We start from the raw sequence: 21,115 nt of genomic DNA on the forward strand, positions 1-21,115 counted from the left end.
TTTGTGGCGCGTTGATAACAAAAAGGCACATATTGATATTGCATGCAATAATTTTTGAAGAAGGTAACGAAGGTAGGTAACATTTGTTTTATTTTATGCTTATTTTATGCTTGATTTGTGCTGGGGCATTTACTGGCAAAGTATTGGCAAATAAATCTTACATTGTTGTTGGCAAGGTCTATAGGCGCAAATGAGGTCGGTGCCAGGGTTGGTACGCAATTTTGATTTTTTTTAGTGTCTCTTGCTTACTTTTAAGCTAACAATTCTTATTTCTGAGAATGCCCTGCTGGCTGCTACTGATTAAGACAGTGGAAGATAGGATACCTCTTAATCATTATCATGAGTTTGTCTTCAACTTATCTTTTAGATCTTGAGTGCAATATACATGCCATGGGCATGACCTCAACGTGTGTGATGAATGATGATTGACTGACACATTTCTGATCTTGATCCCATGCATTCATTTTCAGGTGCCAGTTGATATTTATTGGTAGCTGGGTGCAGTGAGGGCAGCCAATGGCTGCTGCCGGCACTTGGTATGTGCGCGTGCTGCTGTTACTGGCCGCTGTCTGGGTGGTGGTGGTGTTCCTCACTGTTGGCCCGCTGTCACTGGTGGGTGGCGGTGGCGGCAGCAGTGGTGCTGTCCTTGTTGGTCGCCTCAATGCAGCTGTCTCCCAGCTGGCTGAGCTGCGTCGGCAAAACGATGAGCTGCGGCAAATGCTGGTCGACTTCACAGAGTGAGTACCTGGAGCTTCAGGGTTGGTGGTTGTTTTGAATGGCTGTCTGCTGATGGCTATTTTACATGCTAGTGTACTAGCAAGTGACATGTCAGCGTCACATAAGTGTTAAACATTGCTCTAAGCAATAGCATGCCATAGTTTTGCACAGTAGGTAACAGCTTGGGTTGAAGTGCTGTGTGGAATGATGTCTATTTGCTGGTACTGAGCTAAGATATTAGAGTTGTCACAGAAGTCATGTGGCAATGACTTCTTGGCTGGTACAGACACTTCACCATGCCACTGGAGGTAAACTTAGGTGATTGTAAAAGTTTGAAAATGTCTGCTTCAGCTGTTTTCATTTGGCAGGTATCTTTTGTACCAATTGACATGAATTTTGAATGTCACTGTCATATCACCCATATTTGTGTTTGACCATTTTTATTTTCATTTAGGATTTCTGCCAATGCTGGCAATGATAACACAGCTACCATCCAGAAGTTGAAGCATAAGCTGGCTGAAGCACCTCAGCGTTTGTCAATGTCAGGTGAGTACCCCTAGTCCTCTAACCCTCATTTCTCTTTCTTGCCCTTCTCTCAGCTCTTTGATGCTGTTGATCACTTACCATCCTTATTGCAGCAGTAAATGGCTGCTCTGTCCAGCTGCCATCGCTTGTTTATGAAGTTTTCTGGTTGTGTGATATTTTCTTTCAAATCCTGCTTGCAAAAGTGTTTTTCCTAGTGCTCTCACCAATGTAAAGTAAATCGCAGAACTACCTATTTGATTGTATTAACTTCAAAAGCAAGACACCAGTGACATGTTGACTCATCCTCGTTTCCATCGATGCTAGCCCACTGAGTCTCTGTTTGAACACCTGAGTCCTCTGACGGCTGTCACATTGAGGACTAAGGGTGGCGCTGGGAGTAACAGTCCGAACCTCTGCCGCACAGAGCCGAGCTTGGAGTACGAGCTGGCGCGAAGGCAGAGCCGGCGCGACGCGGACGAGCTGTGGCGCTTTGTGCGCGGTGAGCTGACTGCCTGGCGCAAGGACGACTCTGCCAAAGCTCCACCGGTGGCCAGGAGGCTGGAGAAACTGCAGGACAGCGTGCGACAGTATCACGCGTAAGTTAGCAAGCGAGTCCGTCCTCAGACGCAGAAGGGAAAGCGGCAAATGGACGGGTGTGTGGCGGGCCCAGCACGTGCGTGAGTGGGGGTTACGACTTACGGTCTTGTCGAGTCATCAGATATGTCGGCGTGTGTGTGTCGATGTTCAGTAACAGGTACGAAGTACAAAGACAAACTTCTCTCTGAATCGATCGCCCATGATGGATCGGTCGAATGAGATGGCTGTCATTGCTCTGTCTACGTTGTCATCTTGTTTTACATCCTCTCCGTCTGTTCCTCGGTGCCATGTGTCGGGTTTATTTTATCATATTGGCATCATAGCTGTGTTACATGTGATATGTCTGTTGTCTAGCATACCCAAACCTATCCATACATCAGGTGCCGGTGTCTCTCCCCTCCCAGGGTAATACGCGGTGATTTGGCCAACCTGACTGTGGCCGACGGCTGGGAGACGTGGCGCCGACGAGAGGCCGATCAGCTGGCCGACCTGATGCGGCGTCGGATCGACTTCCTGCAGAATCCGCCGGACTGCGCCACCGCCAAAAAGCTTGTCTGCAATCTGAACAAGGTGGGTACCTCGGACTGGATGAATGTGTCGGCCTCCGCTGCATTGTGCTTCAGCAAACGCAACGTTGGAAACGCAACGTCGAAATAACGGTCTTGCTTGCATCGATTTTACCGAATCTGTGCTCATGTCATCCATCGGTAAATGTATGAAGATCCTCCATCCGCCTGTCTTCCTTCTGAACTGATGACAATCTTGTGATAATTCCGAAATTTGTCGTCCTTTGTGCCTGCCCGACTATCGGCACTTCTATGGTTCACCTGAGCGTCTTCGCCAGGTCTGCGGGTTCGGCTGTCAGCTCCACCACGTCGCCTACTGCCTTACCGTGGCATACGGCACGGGGCGCACGCTGGTTCTCAACTCGCGCAACTGGCGCTACAACCGCGCCGGCTGGGAGCAGGTGTTTCAGCCGCTGAGTGGCACCTGCCAGGACGCCGGCGGACGCTCCAAGGCAGCCTGGCCCGGTGAGTTGAGCGGTCTCGGACGTCAAAGTGACTGGCGACAGAGTCTGTGGTTTTAAGGGCAAACGTGCGGTTGATAGGTCTGGCAGGTCTGGACTGTCGTGTGCGATTGCTGACGTCTAATAGATAGTGGCATGTATCTTGATTTTTTTAATTTTGTACCTATATTATCATAGCTCAATATTTGGCCTATTCACCACGCATAATAAACGCGCGATTCTGATGATGCAACTGCCGCCATTATCGCATAGCTAATACATTTCGAAAACATTTGGCCTTTTGACTTGATAGCAGTTTTTACCATGTAATGTCATGCTTGTCAGCTACCATCCTTGTACCCTGATTGTCCATCTTCCAATTTTCCAGGTACCTCTGTCTGCCGTCCTATCTGGCCTTGGCGCCGTCTGCCTGATCCAGCGACCAGCTCCCGGCCACCGTCTGTCTGATCCAGCGACCAACGCCCGGGCCACCGTCTGTCTGATCCAGTGGCCTCCCGCCTGCGTCTGCCTGATCCAGCTACTGTCCTCCCAGATCATCATCCTTCCTATCACGGGTCGTCACATTCCCGGTACGGTACCAGCCACAATCTGTGTTCGTATTGCCTAAGTCTTGGTATGTTACTGCTAAGATACTATTCGTCCGTCCGTCTATTTATACCTCCATTCGTCTATTCATCCATGTTTTTGCCTTTTTTGGGGCGTGATAATGTCTTTTTCGTATCATGGTATATGGAATTTCGCTGTTTTTGTAGTGTCAACCAACATGTAGCCGCAAAAGAAGTATATATGCTTAATCGGGCTTTTTCCTTCTTATTTGACCTGCGCGCCAACCTTTGGGTTGACTGCAACTTCTGCAATCATACTATTCTCCACCCCTGGGCCCTGGCTGACACCCCCCCCCCCCTTCCCCCTCCCCTGACGCAGGCACGGCCGACACCCAGGTGTTAACGCTCCCCATCATTGACGTGGTGAGCCCCCGACCTCCGTACCTGCCGCTCGCGGTACCGGCCGACCTGGCGGACCGCCTGGCCCGCCTGCACGGCGACCCCAGTGTCTGGTTCACGGCCCAGTTCGTGAGGTACCTCATGAGGCCGCAACAACACCTGCAGAACGACCTGGACGCGTTCGTGAAACGGGTCCAACTGCGAAACCCCTGCGTCGGGTATGTGAAGGGTGCGCTGTGGGTTAGCAGCTTGGTGGAGGAAAAACGTTCTTTCAATTTATTTTTCTGAATAGTTATATTCGTCGACGTTCTTTCTCCCCTCTTTGCTGAATAATTTTTCGAGTGGCTTTATCCTGTATGATTCTATGATGTGTTAGTTAATTGCGGAGATCAATTTACGGTTGTCTGCTAGTTATTATCCAGCATAGTGACTTGCAGTTGTTTTTGACAGTCAGACTACCAATTGTTACTTGGCCGTAACACCGGCCTCTCATTCCTTCTCTGTGTGACGTGTTTGCTAACGTGACTGACCTGCCCCCTATCGTCGTGACTGACCTGCCCCCTACCGTCGTCGCCGACACAGGATACACGTGCGTCGCACGGACAAGGTGGGCACCGAGGCGGCCTTCCACCCTATCGAGGAGTACATGCAGCACGTGCACGAGTTCTACGAGAGGCGTCAGATGGAGGCCGGTGGCGGGGATGGCAGCCGACGCTGTGTCTACCTGGCCTCGGACGATCCGTCCGTGTTCCAGGACGCCGTCAACAAGTCAGTATCCAAGTCAATAAGTCAGTAATAAGTTTCCAGTCCCATTGTGGCGAGACACTTCCTCGCCAGGGCTAAGAGGGCTTCGAACTGACAGTTTGTGTCGGTTCGTGGTTGTGAAGGTGACAATGAACCCTCGTAGAAGCAGTGCCAGGAATTAGAGCCGATCACTGTCGGGTCGTGTCCTTTGCGATCATTTGAGTGTTGTACTGCACTATCTTATTTCTGATAAGTTTACATGGCGACCGTAACATTTGAGTGGATTGCAACATGCTCTTAAATAATTTGACGGTAACTGCTTTCTGTCTAACCGTCCGCCTATCTCCTAGGTTCCCGGACTACACGTTCCTGGGCGACCCGAGCGTCTCCAAGACTGCAGCCGTCTCTTCGCGGTACACGGACGCCTCGCTGCGCGGAGTCATCACCGACATCCACGCGCTGTCGCTGACCGATCACCTGGTCTGCACGTTCTCGTCACAGGTGGGTCACGGTCGCACAGTCTGACAATCGGGAGGCTTCTGGTCTCACAGGTGGGTCACGGCCTAACAAGTGGGTCACAGTTTCACAGTATCACAGTCAGGAGGTGCACAGCAGCTGGTAGGTGATGGTCTTTCAGGAGGTTGACTGTCATCAGGTGAACCATGTTTCTCACAAGACTGGAGGTGAGAGAAGCTTACTTTCTTACAATGTTGCCGCAATCTTATGGTAGGTAGACCATGTCCTTTTTCACAGGTGGTAGGGTAAGCGGGATCGCAAGTCAAACACTAGGATTATCGGCTATGTGGAATCTGCTGTGCGTTATTTGCTTGCCTTCGCTGAGCTCTGTCCGAGTTGCGGTCAGCCTTTATTTCGACTGTCGCGTCCACAGCGGCCCGCTGTCTAATCCGCACCTCTCTTCCCTCTCAGGTCTGCCGAGTGGCCTACGAGCTGATGCAGACCATGCACGTGGACGCGGCCGACTGGTTCACCTCTCTGGACGATATATACTACTACGGCGGCCAGTCGCCGCACGAGCAGACGGCCCGGTTCGCTCACCAGCCGGCCGACGGGTCGGAGATCGCCCTCAGTCCAGGAGACACGGTCGGCATCGCCGGTAGGTGGCAGCACTAATGTTAGAGGACAGCCGGGGGCTGGTGGTGCCGTTCATTATCTGAGGGAGAAATCGACGAATGTCCATGTATCACTGTTGAAAACTTATCTGTTTTGTTGCCTTTTAACATGAAATCACGTTCAGGAAACCTTTTTTCTTCTTTCGGCCGTTTTTCGGTCTATCCATGTTACACTTAAATCGTTGCCGAGAAAATATTGTCTGTTCCATAGATGACACGTGACTTATCAAAGACGTCAATAACGAACTGACTCTTGAATAAGATCGTGTCGCCTTGTCTTGTCTATGAATTCGTCCAAGATAATTTCCGTTGGTGTGACCGCCCTGACCCGGTGACTTGTGGTTAGCTGGGATTATGAGTGCTTGCCTGACATGTCACTGGATAATCCCTGTATTTCTGACGCCCTCCTCCATATCTGGCAGGTAACCACTGGAACGGCTACTCCAAAGGCGAAAACCGGCGGCTGAAGAAGGTCGGCCTATACCCGGCGTACAAGACGCGCGACAAACTGCGAGTAGTCGAGTTCCCGCGGTACCCAGAGGTACCGCTAGTTCTCTGATAGTCCGCAGGTACCGGTAGTGCTCTGGCTCGCTAATGGCGAATGGTTGAGGTTCGCGGTACCCTCAGGTGCTCCCTGATGCTCTGCGGTACCGTAGGTGCCCTCCGATCGTCTACGGTACCAGAAGGTGCTCCCCAATGGCCCATGACATCTGGTGGTGCCCTCCAAGGATCCCTTTTACCCAGAAATGCGCTATGCTGGCCCAATGTACTCGAAGGACGTTTCTGATAGCCCTCGATATTCGTGTTCCCATCGGCTATCATTGATCGTCCCGACAGCTGCGACTTTGAGTGTCGACTGCGGCCAGAGTCCATTCGGCATTCTATGCCCGGCCGGCCGGTGCCGGTGGCCACAAGTTGGCCTAACTCGCCGACCGGCAGTCTGCGCCGTGAGGTACCTTCGGAGTGACACCCGACCGTTCGGCTGGAGCAGCTGGCAGAGCCGTGCCGCCGGCCGGGTCGGGAGAGGTCGTGGGCAGATCCATGGTTCAGGGATGCGCCAGACACAGGGTATCGAACCGTGTATGCAACTGGCCGGTGCTGTGTCTTACATTATGCTTTTAGGGACCATCGTCTTCGCGACATGATAGTAGGAGCAGTTGTTTTTTTTCGTTTTGCGAAATTTCTTCCCAGGTATTACTATTAGTGTAGTGTTTGCAAAATGTCATGGCTAAGCACTGTCTAGGGGTTGTCATTATCCGTCGTTTTCTGCCTGTTCGTGGGGCAAGAGTGCCCTGCCGGCGTGCGGTCTCGCTGGCCGTCTGTGAGGAAGGGAGGTGTGCGTTTGTGTGTGGGTGTGAGGGGCTGCGTGTGCGGGCTAACTGTCCACCGTTGGGTTTTCTGTCCGCCCCGAGGGTTGGGATAGACGCAGGGCGACCAGAAGGTGCTGTCTGGCGGTGCGGTGTCGCTCGCTGCCGCACGACATCGTCCGCCGCGGTAGCTCCTTCCCAGCCCCTGTTGGGTGCAGTGTACGGGCTCTGGGTCGCCCTGCTGCGGGTGCCGACAGGCGGCCGTCCCTGGCCGTGCGCTGTGGCCAGTCCGAGGCATTCCTCGCTGTGATATGGATGCAGACCGCCTGCCGTGAATTGGGACTTTGGTTCGGTGGTATCCGATCTACTGCTGTGCTGTTTTAAGCGGACGGGATTAAGTTGTTGGTGCTTTGTGTTATTATTGGTGTTTTATTGTTATTTCGGTTTAAGGACATCGATTTAGCTATCATTTATGTTTAGCTTCTAGACTACTGGTACCCTTAGACATTAATATTTGTCTCAGTTGCCAATGCTTCAAATTAGGCGGTTTCTTTTTAGCATTCCTTAGTCCCCATTACACGCCAATTTAGCAATACGACCCAGCGACATCGGCATCAGATGCATGTCGTCTGGACAGTGGTTACTTCATGGTTGATTCGGTTCACTCCAGTAGTCTGAAGCCGTCATAATGATAGTAGTTCGAGCCGCCCGGGCCGGTGACCCCAGCCGGCCGACGGGCTGCTGGGCTGGACTGCTGAGCTCTTAGTACTTCCGCCAGTAGCTGCTGGCCCATGGGCTACTGCTGGCTCGATCAGTGCTGCCGACATGACTGCTGGTTCGTTCAGTATTACCGGTAGGATACCGGTGTTTTCAGCATTACTGGCGAGGCTGAGCTGGTCTGTCGGTATTGTCGGCGTACTGGCAGCTGGTCAGTTCAGTATTACCGGTGGGATGCTGGTCCGTTCAGTGCTCGTCCATTCAGTACTGCTGTGCGCAGCGGGTCCGCCCAGAGCTCCGGCAGGCTCTACTGGTCTCTCGGTGCTGCCGCATTGCCGATGTCGCTATCGGACCTGATGAACCCATCTCCAAATTGGATTGACGCTGCTCGCATTGGGACAGTCCCCATGCAAAAACGTCCACAAGAGTCTCTTCTTACGACTGTTCAACGACAAGCTTCCGCTAAAAGCGTTCTAGCGTTTTCGGCGTTTTCGGAGGTGCCGTATCTTCGCAGAATTATGAGGTTTTGCTTCGCCGATGGTGGTGACCAATGGTCATGTCTGTGATATGCTGACCTAGACGGCTTACAACGATGGTACGCAATTCCGCATTCATCGGATGCGTTTTTGTTGGTCATATTTTGGCTTTACCTTACCTATTTAACGAATTAACGAAAGAAACGAGATCGACTCTGGGAGGCGCCGGCTTGCGAGGTGTTGATAAGTAGTTGTGTACGCGATCCATCCAGTGCGTATTTTACGAATGTGTGTGTATATTCCACAGTGTTTTCTCTGCGATACTTATCCAGCCTCACGGCATTCTTCGAAGACTAACTTAATTTATGCTTGTAACCTTGATCACTATTCACTATTGCTGCTTATTGCTGCGGCACTTTTCCTTGCAGTGATGCGAGCCACACGTTTGCTGTTGTCGCAGTCTTAGCTTGTCAAAGTGTGCCTCACATTTAGCCTGCCGCAGGCATTACACGCTATCTGGTCTATACATGTTTGATATCCACGGCTGCACACGCACTTTTGGACCGTTTTGTGCGCTAGCAGCGTCTCCTAGTCTCGACTGCCGAGTTCTTCTCTTGGCTGGCTTTTCTGCCGTATTGCTCTCTATACAATAGATTCATAATCTCACGTTTTTTGGTGGTTCGTCTTGCCAGCGACGAGCTGACTGTCTTCTTCACTCTTTCTACACTTCCCTCTGAGTGTCCATTGGCCGTGCACTTTTCAGCACGTTTTGTTGTGCTGGGTGGATAAATAACTGATGGTGCCGAGACATGTCTACCAACCACTGTGTGAGCAATGTTCGAGCGTTGAACGATGTCTACGGATGCTATTTATACGCTAGTTTGTAGATGAAGTGCGCACTGAAATACACATGTAGCAGGTGTCACGTTGTGTAGTGGAGGAACGCGTGTGGATAAGGGACATAGGCGAGTGAGGGCGAGCAGCTGCACTTTATCACCGATACTCGGCTTTTAATTTAGAGTTCTGAAAAATGAAGGCTGCTGGTCCCATGAGTGTACTCGAAAATACCGGATTAAAAAGACTGACAATTGTCGGTCGTATTGACGATTAGAAAATGTGGCCATAGACGTATAAATCTGATTATAAAATTATTGATTACCAAAAGAAGCATGCGAGTTTCGTTGCCTAACCGAGGTGACCCAGAAAAATGGGAACTCTTGGGCTCGACACCACGCTCAGTTCAGTCCCTGGGCTCCAGTTCATCCCCCTAGTCACGGTGCCCCGTTCAGAAGGAATCCGGCGCACGGTCGCTCGGATCAGTCCCGTCGGGCGAGGCGGCTCGCTCAGCTTAGGTCTGTCCCGCCGAGTTCGGCGCCCCTCTCATGTCGGTCACTGTCCCGTTCAGTTCAGTCCCGGTCCTGTTCAGTTCGGACCCGTCCCCCGGTCCGTTTGGGGCGCGGCGTCCCTCTCAGTTCGAGTACTGCCCCTGTTCAGTTCGAGCCCGTCCCCCGGCCCGGCTGGGGCGCGGCGCCGGGCCGCCGTCCGACTAACTGGCCGCCCGGGAAATCAGCAGCCGCGCCGATGATGCAGGCACGCTGCAGCGCTGCTTGTTACCGTTCCCGGCTCACCGGCCGGCAGCCACGCGTGCTTTATGGTCAGCCTCACACCTGTGGGTGGGGGGCCGACTGAGGACGGGTGATGGGTGCGCCACGGTGGAGGGGTGCGCTGCAAACGCGGCTGGAGCGGATGCCTCTGCGGTACAGACGGGATATAGTCCAAACTCGGTGTCTCGACGCCCGTTCTTCGGCACATTTGGTTTTAAACCTGCTGTCAGGGGCGTAATTTTATATCTCTTTGTAGGGGCAGATGCACCCACAATCCTGAAATATGCCCCCACAATCATGCAAATGCACCCACAAGTCTTCTTTTACAGCCTTTCGAGAGCACGGCACCCTGCGCATGCTCTAACGGCGTCATGCTCTAACCTTTTCATGGTCTCACGGCGCCCTCGTAACCGTCTGGCGCCCCATAGGTCCCCACCAACTTAGCATTACAGACTGTGCGGCGCCCTTCTGACCTCTCTGCGTCCCTGGATCATAAAACATTTTTAAAGGTAGTGTGCCACCTTTGAAAGATTTCCCATTTTATTTTTCCTAGGATAAGAAGCTTCTGTTTTTACCTAATATCGCAAAAAAAAATCAAAAATGGGCCTGGAATAGTGCCTTTTTCGCCTAAAAGTTTATCGGTTTTTAGATATGTATAACAACTGTAGTGGGCTCACCTGCAAACAGGCGTCGGCAACAATCGCGAATGCGGCGCACATGTGACAATAAGCAAAGGTCATTATAGTGTTACGACCATACGACGTACGGGAATGAGTTATCAGCTGTCTAATCGTAGACAACACAATGTCGAGCCTTAAACTGTAAGCCTGTATTGGTATTGTTTCTTTTATTTGGCTGTCGAACATTATTTATGGTTTGAAATATGATTTTATGTAAAATAATTGATATGAAAAAGCCGTCTCATAAGTTATGACCCCATTTCACCACACGCAAGTGGCAGAAATGACAATGATCAGCTGACGCATTTTTCTTGGCCGAAGTCAGAGCGCGCAGCCCGACGCACCACCACCGCACCACAAAGTATGAGCAGAAGCCGCGCCCAAAGCCAGGGCCCCGGTAACGTGAGGTAGCCGAGTCGGGGCAGCGTGCGCTGACCCAAGCCGGGGCCGCAGCTTTGGGCGCGGTCTACCGCATCCCCGCGGGCAGCCCCGGGCTATCACATGACACCGGGAGGACGCGCGGCTCCGGCTTGGGTCAGCGCACGCTGCCCTGACTCGGCTACCTCACGTTACCGGGGCCCTGGCTTTGGGCGCGGTCTACCGCACCACCTAACAGGCGTGTTCGAAACCGCAGGAGCTGATGATGAACGGGTTTATCGAAACTTGATTGGATGAGCATATCGGTAATAGCGATTTCAGTGTGTGCATTTATTGTTCATAGTGGTGTGAAATGTGGTTGGGGTACGACCGACAACCCGTCGGGGCGAATTTCGCACTGGGGTACTCAAAATTTGAAGAATTTAAGACGTTTCCATGAGTTTTGAAGGTATGGATAAGTTCTAAAAATCCGGTTCTCCTTATCTGGGCCATTAACTCCATACGGTCCAGGAAAGCTGGCACACTACCTTTAACCCGGCAGGCGGTGGGCCTACCAGCCACCTTCCGCGCGGTGGGGGGGGGGGGGCATTTTTTTGCCCCCCCTCGTATCTCCGAAACTACTGGACGGATCCGGAAAATTCAAACAGCGTTCGATAGTCCTGTCAAATTTGTCGAAGGAAACCAAATTTCATTGACCTCGGGGTCACCGATGACGTCACAGGTCAGGTCAAAGATAAAATGTTTCACCGTTCACGGGGCTTCTAGAGAAAGCGCTATAACACCGAGTAAAACGCATTTTGTCGAAAATCAGCGATAAGGCGTCAGTTGTCTAGTACATATGTTGCTATTAGAGGTCACTGGTCATACCAGGTCAGGTCACAGGTCAGGTCACCAAAGGTCACCAAGGGTCACCACATGAGCCCAACTTTACTAAGGTTATGCGATGCATGTTTTATGGCCAGCTTTTCATTTCCAACTCAATGGTGTTGGTTATAAGACCATCAGGTACGGTTTAGGTCACTTTCTGGTGGAGGTCAGGTCAAGGTCAGGTCAAAAAAGGTCAAATTTCAAAGTTGATATTTTTGCATAAAATGGGTATCGATTCGATGCAGCTCGTCACGGGGAGTCTAATGGTGGTCTTAGTTTTGCGCTACGAGGTCTAGAATTGCTAAAAATTGAGTTTGAAAATTTGACGTCATCAATTTTGAACAGTTTTTTCGCTATAACTTGGCCAAAAAGAGGTATCGATCTGAAATTTGGTATGTAGATAGAAGGCGGTAGGGGCTATCACAGATATTCCGGTTTTTTCGAAATTCAAAAAACTTTTTGGATTTTTCGGCTATTATATTCAAAAAATCTATTTTTTGATTTTTGGGGGTCAAAATCCAAAAAAAAAGAAAAACCGAAATAGCAGTTTTGTAGCCCTTTTGATTCCACACCTTTTATGTCTGAAACATTTTTCTGTATCTCTAAAGCTGTCGGCCTGAGAGCTCTTCCCGCGAAACCTTTTTTTGGGTCGAAAATGGCAAAAATGACGTCACTCTGACGTCATTAGCGGCCAACCTATCAGAGCCTTTGGAAAAAGTTTTGGTCACCATGTGCGCTAGCTGCTCCCGGGAGGATACTGAAAGTTTGGTGACGATCGGCGCAGCGGTTCTCGAGATATATTGAAAAAAACTAAAGGGGGGGGGGGCAAAAAAATGCCCCCCCCCCACCACCTGGAAGGTTAATCACTTGGCGCCCTTCTGGGAGAATGGCGCCCTTGTCTTGATCTCACGGCGCCCTTGTAACCTTCTGGCGCCCCTACGTCCCCTAAGCGGCCTGGCGCCCCTACAGGTTGGCACCCACAATCATTTTGGGAAAATGAACACCCTTGCCTGCTGTTGAACTAACTAATTATAATTCAGGTATTTGGCTTCGCAGTTCGGAACATCATGTGGGAATAAAAATTAGTCGGCACGTCACAACCATGCGGTTTCCTTGTCAGCTCACGTGTTACTGGGGTATCGAGATGCGTTTTTTTTTTGCGTTAGACTAATTCAAATTGCAGTTTATTCAGCATTATATACGTTGTTTGTCTTTGGGTGCATTTGAAGTTTTCCAATGTGCCTGTGTATTTTTATGTCTTCGTTATATCTGCATTTTGTTGTGGGGTAGGTATGTGAAATCAGAATGACCACGAGGAAAACTGGAACAACCAGCCTAAGTCGCCGAATTAATTACTGGGACGAAGATAATATTGCTAAAAAAAGACACGCGCGTCTGAAATCGATTAAATCGGAACCGATTCGCATGATTTATAAATATACGTGCACAAGTAACTAGCAAGACAGTAGAACGTCATATATCCGTCTCGTCTGGTACGGTCGATGACGCGACTTTCCCCTATGACGTCATCGATCTATGAAGCACTGAACCGGCAATACCGCCGTGGAAGAAAAACAGACGCTCTATTATTCCATTACGAGAGCAGCAATGTTTGATTAGAGCGACGTCTTGGCTCTGCGGCGGCAGTTAGCTTTTCTAAAATATTGAGACGGACGCAGTCGGGCGGCGTTGACCGGCAGCGGGGTGCGCGGGCGGTCTGACCTGGTCAGGACCGCCCCAGACTCGGCAAATGTCAGCCAATCAGCGGGCGACCAGTGGCGCTCCACCCCGGTCAGCTCCCAAAGGGAACGAGCGCTACCAATTGGCACATGACGGATTGATCATGTCCAGACTGGCCGGCCGGAATTTATGGCGTATTACTTATCTGTGAACTGTCATTTAGGTGCATCCCCGGACGGTCGTTGTGTTTGATAGGTAGATATTTGCTGGTATGGTGGGATTAGCCTATACGTAACATTGCCATCCACCTGATCATTTGGCTTTATATAGTCTGCATTAATTTTGAAACGTGCGACCCCGATGTCAGATAGAAAGCCGAACTTCGAAGACGGTGAACTGAGCGGGAAGGTATCTTTCAATTAGATGCTGCACTTAATCTTAGTGCTGAAAGCAATGATCGGCAGGCTGCAAAAATACATGCGATTTGTGAAGACAAAGACGTAATACCAATAGGTCTCTGCTATTCTTTTCCATCTGCCGTCCCACACCGCTTCCAACCCCCACTGCATGTCTGGCTTGGACACAACTACCGACCGTTTCTGATGCCGCGGCAGCCCCCGCAGACCAGAGATGGGGCCGATCGGTCAGCCGCCTCGGAACAGCCCGCCGTGGCTGACACGGACCCGGCACGCACACAAAGGGTTGGGGTAGACCGCCGGAACAGCCCCCATCCTTCTGTCCGTCCCGACCGACTGCCAGAGGGTCGGAGAGTCTGTCTGTATGTCGGACGCGGCGGGGAGCCGCAGCTAATGCGGACCTGCCGTGACCGGCCGGCGACCGTATTTTGTCCTTTTAGGGCAGCTGATGTCAGTCATCAGCCGGTCATCACCGGACGACTGACGCGCGTCACTAGACGTCCAACACAGAGTGGCTGACGTCAGTCACCAAACGGTCAACTCAGGGTGGCTGAGATATCAGTCATTCAGCGCGGAATAAGTGAAACCCATGGCATGAAGAGATGAGATGCTCTATCCCTTTACAAGAGTTTCATTCCAGCTTTGTCAAATAAACTCGTTGAAGATAACAATTAAATTATTGATAATTTTTACGGGCCTAAAACATCGCAAATATAAATGATATATTGATAATTGTTTATTAGCGGTTTATAATTTACTACGACGTCCCGTTTTGTCTTCTACACCTTGACATTTGCTTATTTCTTGGAGCTCCTTGCATGCTTTTAGAGCCCGGGGGCGAAAGCTGATGATGAATTATGGCAACCAGTGCACGAAGGCAGCTGATGCGGAGCACACATTGCACAGGTGCAGGAAGATAAGCTAGCCCGTACACGGGATACAGTACACGCCCATACACATAGGTAGCCCGGTACACGTAGTCATAGCTGCGGCAGCTCGTACATACACGCCACCCGTTCAGTCGGTCTCCGGCGACCCGGCCGCGGTACAAAGGTCGGCGCCGACGACATCCGATGGTTCGCCGCTGGCCACCGACCGGTCCTTTGTCCCGCGAGCGGCCCGGCTCCTCCGCTAATAACTAAAATATCCAGCAAATAGGGCCGGCCGCACCGCTCGGACATTATCCCAGTTGGTGCGAATAAAGGCTGTCAGCGTGACAAACGGCTCCGACTGGACCATAATAACGCCGGCGGCATCGGCGGCGGTACGCCGCGTCATTAGCGCGCCGCATTTGTCATCAGCATGCGCCGCGAATGTCGCCACAACGCAGGGACGCGCGCCGGCGCCGGCACCAGCCAGCACGCGCACAATCACGCTCTGAGGAATTAGTTTATTTGCGCGACTCAATCTGCCAGCTTCCCAGACATGAGGATCCTAAATCAAACTATCACCCCAAGTACAGATAGCAGAATGTCAAACCAATTCGATAAAAAAAAAAACATGAGTAAGGGGTTGCAAAACGTCTCAGTCTTCATTACATGCCCTAGTGCTTTTGTTCTTATTCATCTGCCCGCCGAACGTGCCAAGCATCGAGTTTTGGCGTTTTTTCCCAACCTACGATCATCATGAGTTGCGAGGTTTTGAGTGATCCCTGTCAGCGAATAAGCGGTCGGCGAAGTTTGACGATCGCCGGCCGGCAGAGCGGTGACCAATAAGCCATTCTCCCAGCGCCCGATGGTCTGATGAAACGGCGTACGGCGTGGGGGGGGAGAGAGAGAGAGAGAGAGAGAGAGAGAGAGAGAGAGAGAGAGAGAGAGAGAGAGAGAGGGAGAGAGAGAAAGGGAGGGAGAGGAGGAGAGAGGGAGATGGAGAGAGAGAGAGGGAGGCAGGGAGGGAGAGGAGGGGAGAGAGGGAGGAAAGAGAGGAAGGGAAGGATAGAGGAGAAGGAGAGGTAGGAAAAGAGAGAAATATAGGAAAGAGGAGAGAGAGAGAGAGAGAGAGAGAGAGAGAGAGAGAGAGAGAGAGAGAGAGAGAGAGAGAGAGAGAGCAAGGGAAGAGAAGGTGGAGAAAAAAAGATGCGAGAGAGAGAGATAGATAGAGAGAGAGAGAGAGAGAGAGAGAGAGAGAGAGAGAGAGAGAAAGAGAGAGGGAGAGCACTTAGCACATGCTCTGTGCTGTTCTGACTGGTCGTTTTGGCGTCATACCCACTCTCCTTTCTCTTACCCGTCCCGTCTCGACCCGTCGAAGCCATAGAGATCTTATAATATAAGATTATATTATAAGATCTCTATGGTCGAAGCGACAAGACGGTAGTGCTCGTTCACTGTTCCCGCATCAAATCCGCCCATTTGATGACCGGACCGAGTTTTTCGGCAATACTCCGGCGTCGCGCTGCCGGCCGGTCGGGATTTCGGTCGGTTGCATTCGCAAGGAGCCGGCCAATGCTCTTGGGAGCACGTCGCCGACGACAAAAATGGCTGATGATGTCGGAACTTGGTTCGCCCACGCCGACTTGAGCACGCCAGAATGCTTCCGCGCAGGCCAAGGGTGGAAAGTCGTGGCGACTTGCTGATTGGTTTCGATGGAGTTCACGCATCAACTGTCAATAATTGACGACTACCTACCATTGGATGATGATTTATTTTACTTGAGCTTGTTCGTCAAGTATGTAAGCGTATACACTTCCCATGAGTGTTCGTACTCACATACCATCGAGTAATAAATTGCTCAACAATATATTATTATATCGAGTACCTAATTTATCTGGTGAATCATGAATCCAACTACTAATTGACCCGTGAGAGCACCGTTGACTATCCGACTGCATACCTGCGGCATTCTGTAGGCCTGTCTAGAACATAACATCGATCCTTTCTGCCGGCCCCGCTAACAATATATAGGTGGCAACAAATTCGGCCATTAGGAGAGCACCGAGATTTAGCGGGCCGTCGGAGCAGCTCGTCGGCCGGTCGGGGGGGGGGGGGGGGGGGGACGTGATCCGCCACTACCGCCATCGACCGGTCTTTCACCACAGACCCCCACACATAACCGTCTTCTCTCGGCAACGGAGAGGACCACACCAGCACGAACGGGCTTAGGCAGATCAGTTTCATCATTATATCTCCCTGATTTCTTTACTCTAATAGAAGTTGCATTAATGATTTGGTTTCCACGTAATTTGTTACGAAACACTCCTAGCAATTCCTACGGCAAACAAATTAATTCAGCACCTTATCATGCCGCTTTTGTCATAATCAGTGGTGATTTGGACTGAAAGAAATATCAGGTGCTAAAGCTATTATTTTTGTATTCTTTTTATAGCCATCCCAAGTGTCGCCCCCAGGGTTTGGCGAGGGGGCGGCAGTGGCGGAGGAGGGAGAGGGAGAGGGAGTGTGGTGAGATCACGGAGATAGAACAGAACACCGCGCCTTTGTGCCTCTGTCTCCGCCGCCACTGCCGCCGCCGGCCTTTTGCCGTCCCCACCGGTGGAAGAGACCGAGCTGCCAAGCAGAGGGTCACGACAGGCACGTCGACACACTCGCTGTGCTCTCAGCGGAGAGATTCGTCTGGGACAAGGCGTTTGGAATGACTCCCTGCTACGATACTTTGTAAATGCGCTCCACTCTTCCAGCGCCGATGACCTTCGCACTTCGAGCTCCCTGAAAAACGAATATCGTCATCATCCCTAAAGGAGCAGGTCTTGTAGCAATGCAGATTGCCGAGCTCACCTCCGCATTGCAGGGTGAGATCAGGGCACAAGTGCTCCAGCACGCCCGGTAGACAGAGCTCTGTCTGGAGTGAGGTCACAGAACGCCCGGTGTGGTTGGCGCGGCAGCCAGACATGACCGATGGGTAGGATTACCACTGAAAATCCACATCCATCTGGAATTTATCTACTTCATTGAGCTAGATTGGACATTTGAACAAGGCATGGAGGCAATGACTCAAAAGGTAGGAAAATCGAATTCTGGAGTTGGCTTTCTAATTTCATAGAAATCCCAAAACGCATATGAATGATAGGTACTTTATCATCCATAATTATAAGGACAATGAACTTAAAGAAGATTTCTGCTCAGCCCCGTCTTTCAGTTCCTTCTGTCGATTTGTCTAATATTGTCGGGCGACGTTACCTGGCCGAGAGATTTTAATGTTATTGATGGCATCGGCTAGACAGATTTACGAGCCTAATATTTCTAATGATTTTTTCCCGCGACAGTAAATTGAAACCCAGCCGAAACGTGGACCGATTTTACATCACTTGGTGGCATTAACCTGATGGAGCTCCGACGCAGGACGTTATATTACGCTGTAAGCCGCAAGCGGCGCATGATAGGTTATCTTATGTAGACGGGATGCGGCATAAAGCTTATACATCCCGAGATCAAATAGTGAAGACACAGTGTGTAGGCCTCACATCTGTCTGAATTGTTGGTCTTTTCGTCCTGTGGAAGGAACACACATCATAGCTCATATCTCCCTTAATTTAATTAAAAAGAAGCACACAAAACACGCCGATGACCAACATTTGTTAAAGACTGTATAATTAGAATTTGTTAAGGCGCAGGCGGGCCATTTACATCCGTCAATAAATTGTTACTGCAATTTACACCCAATACAATTTGTACTCACCGGTTTTCTCTTGTCATGCGTGTGAACCCAAGACCTAATAATTTTCATGAACATACCTCAACTCGCCCTACGTTTCAGAAAATTTCGCTGAGCATGTACAGACTGAGCCCTTCATCTCACGACGCAATACAATAAGACGGTGGTTCTATTCATGATACAGTTTATCTCTCGCGTGACAGTTCGTCCATTGTGCATAAAGGAAAATATGGTATGAACATTTCGTCTCGACTGGGATCTCGGTCATTTTGAGGCACGGCGCCGCGTTGATGCCATCTGAGGGCCCTGACAGATGTGGGGACGACACGCGCCGACATATCCCGACTAGCAGGGAGTCCAGCGCCACCTTAGCTCACGGATTGAGGAGGCCGTAATTATACGGATTGGGCTGGTCGTGAAGGCCAGCGCCCGGGCGTAATATACAGATTGTACGGATTGTAACCGATGGTCGACGGATTATTGTGCCCGTCATGAGAGTCTCCGTACGTTGCACAGCCAGGGACGTAACACACGGATGAGGTAAGATACGGATTGTGTCCGCCGTGAGAGTCGGCGTTGGGCAGAGCCCGGAGCGTGAGAGAGCGTCACCTGAGACGGCCGTCACATTAATTTGCCGCTTTATCACGGTTTGTGTGCGGCCGCCGGGCCAGCGCCATAGCCGCGGGGCATTTTTCAATCAGGCCGGCGGGCATTGTGCGGCGCCTCCGGCCGACTGCCGACTGACACGAACACCGGCGGCGAGCTGACACAAATCTGACGCACCGCCGCGCCACCCGCCGCGGCGCCGTGCCGGTTCACCCTGCTTCTCACAGCCGCTGACACTGGCCGCGTCCGCAGCCAAATCACGGCTTCAATCACAGGCCGCAGAGCTACGAACGGTATAGCTGAGTGAAATGGAAATTGATGTTCGTGGTGGCTGGAAAATGAGAAAAACACTGACAACCCTCAGTCTATAGGTGTAACAACTTTTTGCCTCGTTTCATGTACTTGAGAGTGGCTGGTCACGAGCAACCAAAAATTAGGTGGATCGATTGGGATTTTGGTGATCCTCTGCCAAGCATAAGTGTGTCTCCCTCTCCCGAAGGAACCGCCGCCAACCGATTTTGAACTCAAGGGTTAACCCATGTCAACACAGGCCTATCCCCATGGGACTACTCGAGTTAGATGCACCTCCTCGAAATGTAGAGCTCGCAGCTCCGCAACTCACGAAGGTCAGCGAGGTCAAAACGCCCGACATCTACGAAGATCCGAAGCTAGTCTGTGCAGCGGTACTTGACCTTTACCCTAGATATTCTGGGAGATATAAACATACTAGCTACCGTCTCTTGACTTCTATGTACGAGTACTTGTACATATGTATACTGCCAATGGGGGGCGGGCCGACAGCCCTGTTCTGCCGGGTGACGAGGGACACCCGTCCCTCTGACCTGGCCGCCGGGCCGGCCGGCCGGCCGGCGCCACTGGCCATTAACAACAGCAGAGCTGGGCGTGTCCCCGCCAGTACATATTTGATGACCTCCCAGGGGACAGCGCCGGCACGCAACGCTGCTCTCCCAATTAATTAGTGGCCGCCAGAAATGTTTTGATTGAATGAACTTGAATGATATACATAGTGGGACACACACTGTGGAAACTCAAGCAAGGTCTTGAGAAGGTAGACAAGAGCGTGCAGTTAAGCGCACTCGCTTTAATTTGAGAAACAGTAAACGTTAACTTCGTATAAAGCAGATAAGGTCACATGCAAAATGCATGACATTTTCCTTGATGTATTGCTGCATCCCACGCCCATACACATACAGTAGGCTCAATTCGAATTCAAATCCATCGGCGTTGGAGCCGGGGCTGGGGAGGTCATGGACTTTCCAATTTGGGGCAGTAATCTTTTTCCGATTTCAGAGGGCAGTCGTTAGACATTCGTGGACATCCAATATAGAATGCGTCCTCATCAGTTTTGTGTAGGTACTTTATTCTTTTTAAGCTTATTTTCGCATGACCACCAGCGAAGTGGCGGGCTCCTGCTCCAGTGCTCTTCCAATAGGTCTAGTGCTGTTAATTCATGTACGATAGATTACTTGGGAGCTGACATACCAGATATGAGTGCATCTCATTGCGTGTTAGGACGCTTCACTCAACATTTTTGTATAATTTAGGCAGCAGGCTCACCAAATCATGAACGTCACCAAGAGGAACATCTTCAGCGGCGTCAGTCCATCAAAACTCAAGCTATCGCTTTTATTCTAGATCATCAGTTGACCCATCAATATTTTGGTGACGGTTGATCGTATCTCCCTGGCCGCCCTGGCACAGATCTGAACTGCTGCAGCGCGCAGAACTGCTCAACCGGTGTCCGTCCCCGAGAAACGCGGAAATTCTCCGGACCGGGAGACGGCGACTCGCGACGAATACAAAGCTCCCGTCCGTCTGTTGTCTTATTGAATCGAAATTTATTTATGTTGGTAATCCTGCCAAATGTTTGGCACGTGCCCAGAACGCACAGCACCGCCGTGACCGGTCAGCCGCGCCCAACGAGCCCATCGATGGCGACGGAGCGCGACGACGGCGGCGACGGGAGAGAGGGAGAGGGGGAGGAAGAGAGAGAGAGAAAGAGAGAGAGAGAGAGAGAGAGAGAGAGAGAGAGGGAGGGAGGGAGGCAAGGATAGGGAGCACACGTTTCGTACGG

At 51.1% G+C, this 21,115-nt stretch overlaps 1 protein-coding gene across 1 annotated transcript; it reads left to right on the plus strand.

Moving 5' to 3' along the window:
* The first annotated feature begins 13 nt into the window (after nucleotides 1–13).
* On the plus strand, nucleotides 14–9,107 carry LOC122367795 (alpha-(1,6)-fucosyltransferase-like). The gene is made up of 11 exons (XM_043341209.1): nucleotides 14–72; nucleotides 471–737; nucleotides 1,172–1,263; nucleotides 1,667–1,838; nucleotides 2,244–2,409; nucleotides 2,684–2,870; nucleotides 3,791–4,028; nucleotides 4,393–4,578; nucleotides 4,905–5,055; nucleotides 5,482–5,668; nucleotides 6,107–9,107. The coding sequence occupies exons 2-11, from the start codon at nucleotides 517–519 to the stop codon at nucleotides 6,241–6,243; spliced, it is 1,737 nt and encodes a 578-aa protein (XP_043197144.1). The 5' UTR covers nucleotides 14–72; nucleotides 471–516; the 3' UTR covers nucleotides 6,244–9,107.
* The last annotated feature ends 12,008 nt before the right edge of the window (nucleotides 9,108–21,115 follow it).

This window comes from Amphibalanus amphitrite, unplaced genomic scaffold (genome assembly GCF_019059575.1).
Source record: "Amphibalanus amphitrite isolate SeventyFive unplaced genomic scaffold, NRLGWU_Aamphi_draft 000897F_arrow, whole genome shotgun sequence".
NCBI lineage: Eukaryota > Metazoa > Arthropoda > Thecostraca > Balanomorpha > Balanidae > Amphibalanus > Amphibalanus amphitrite.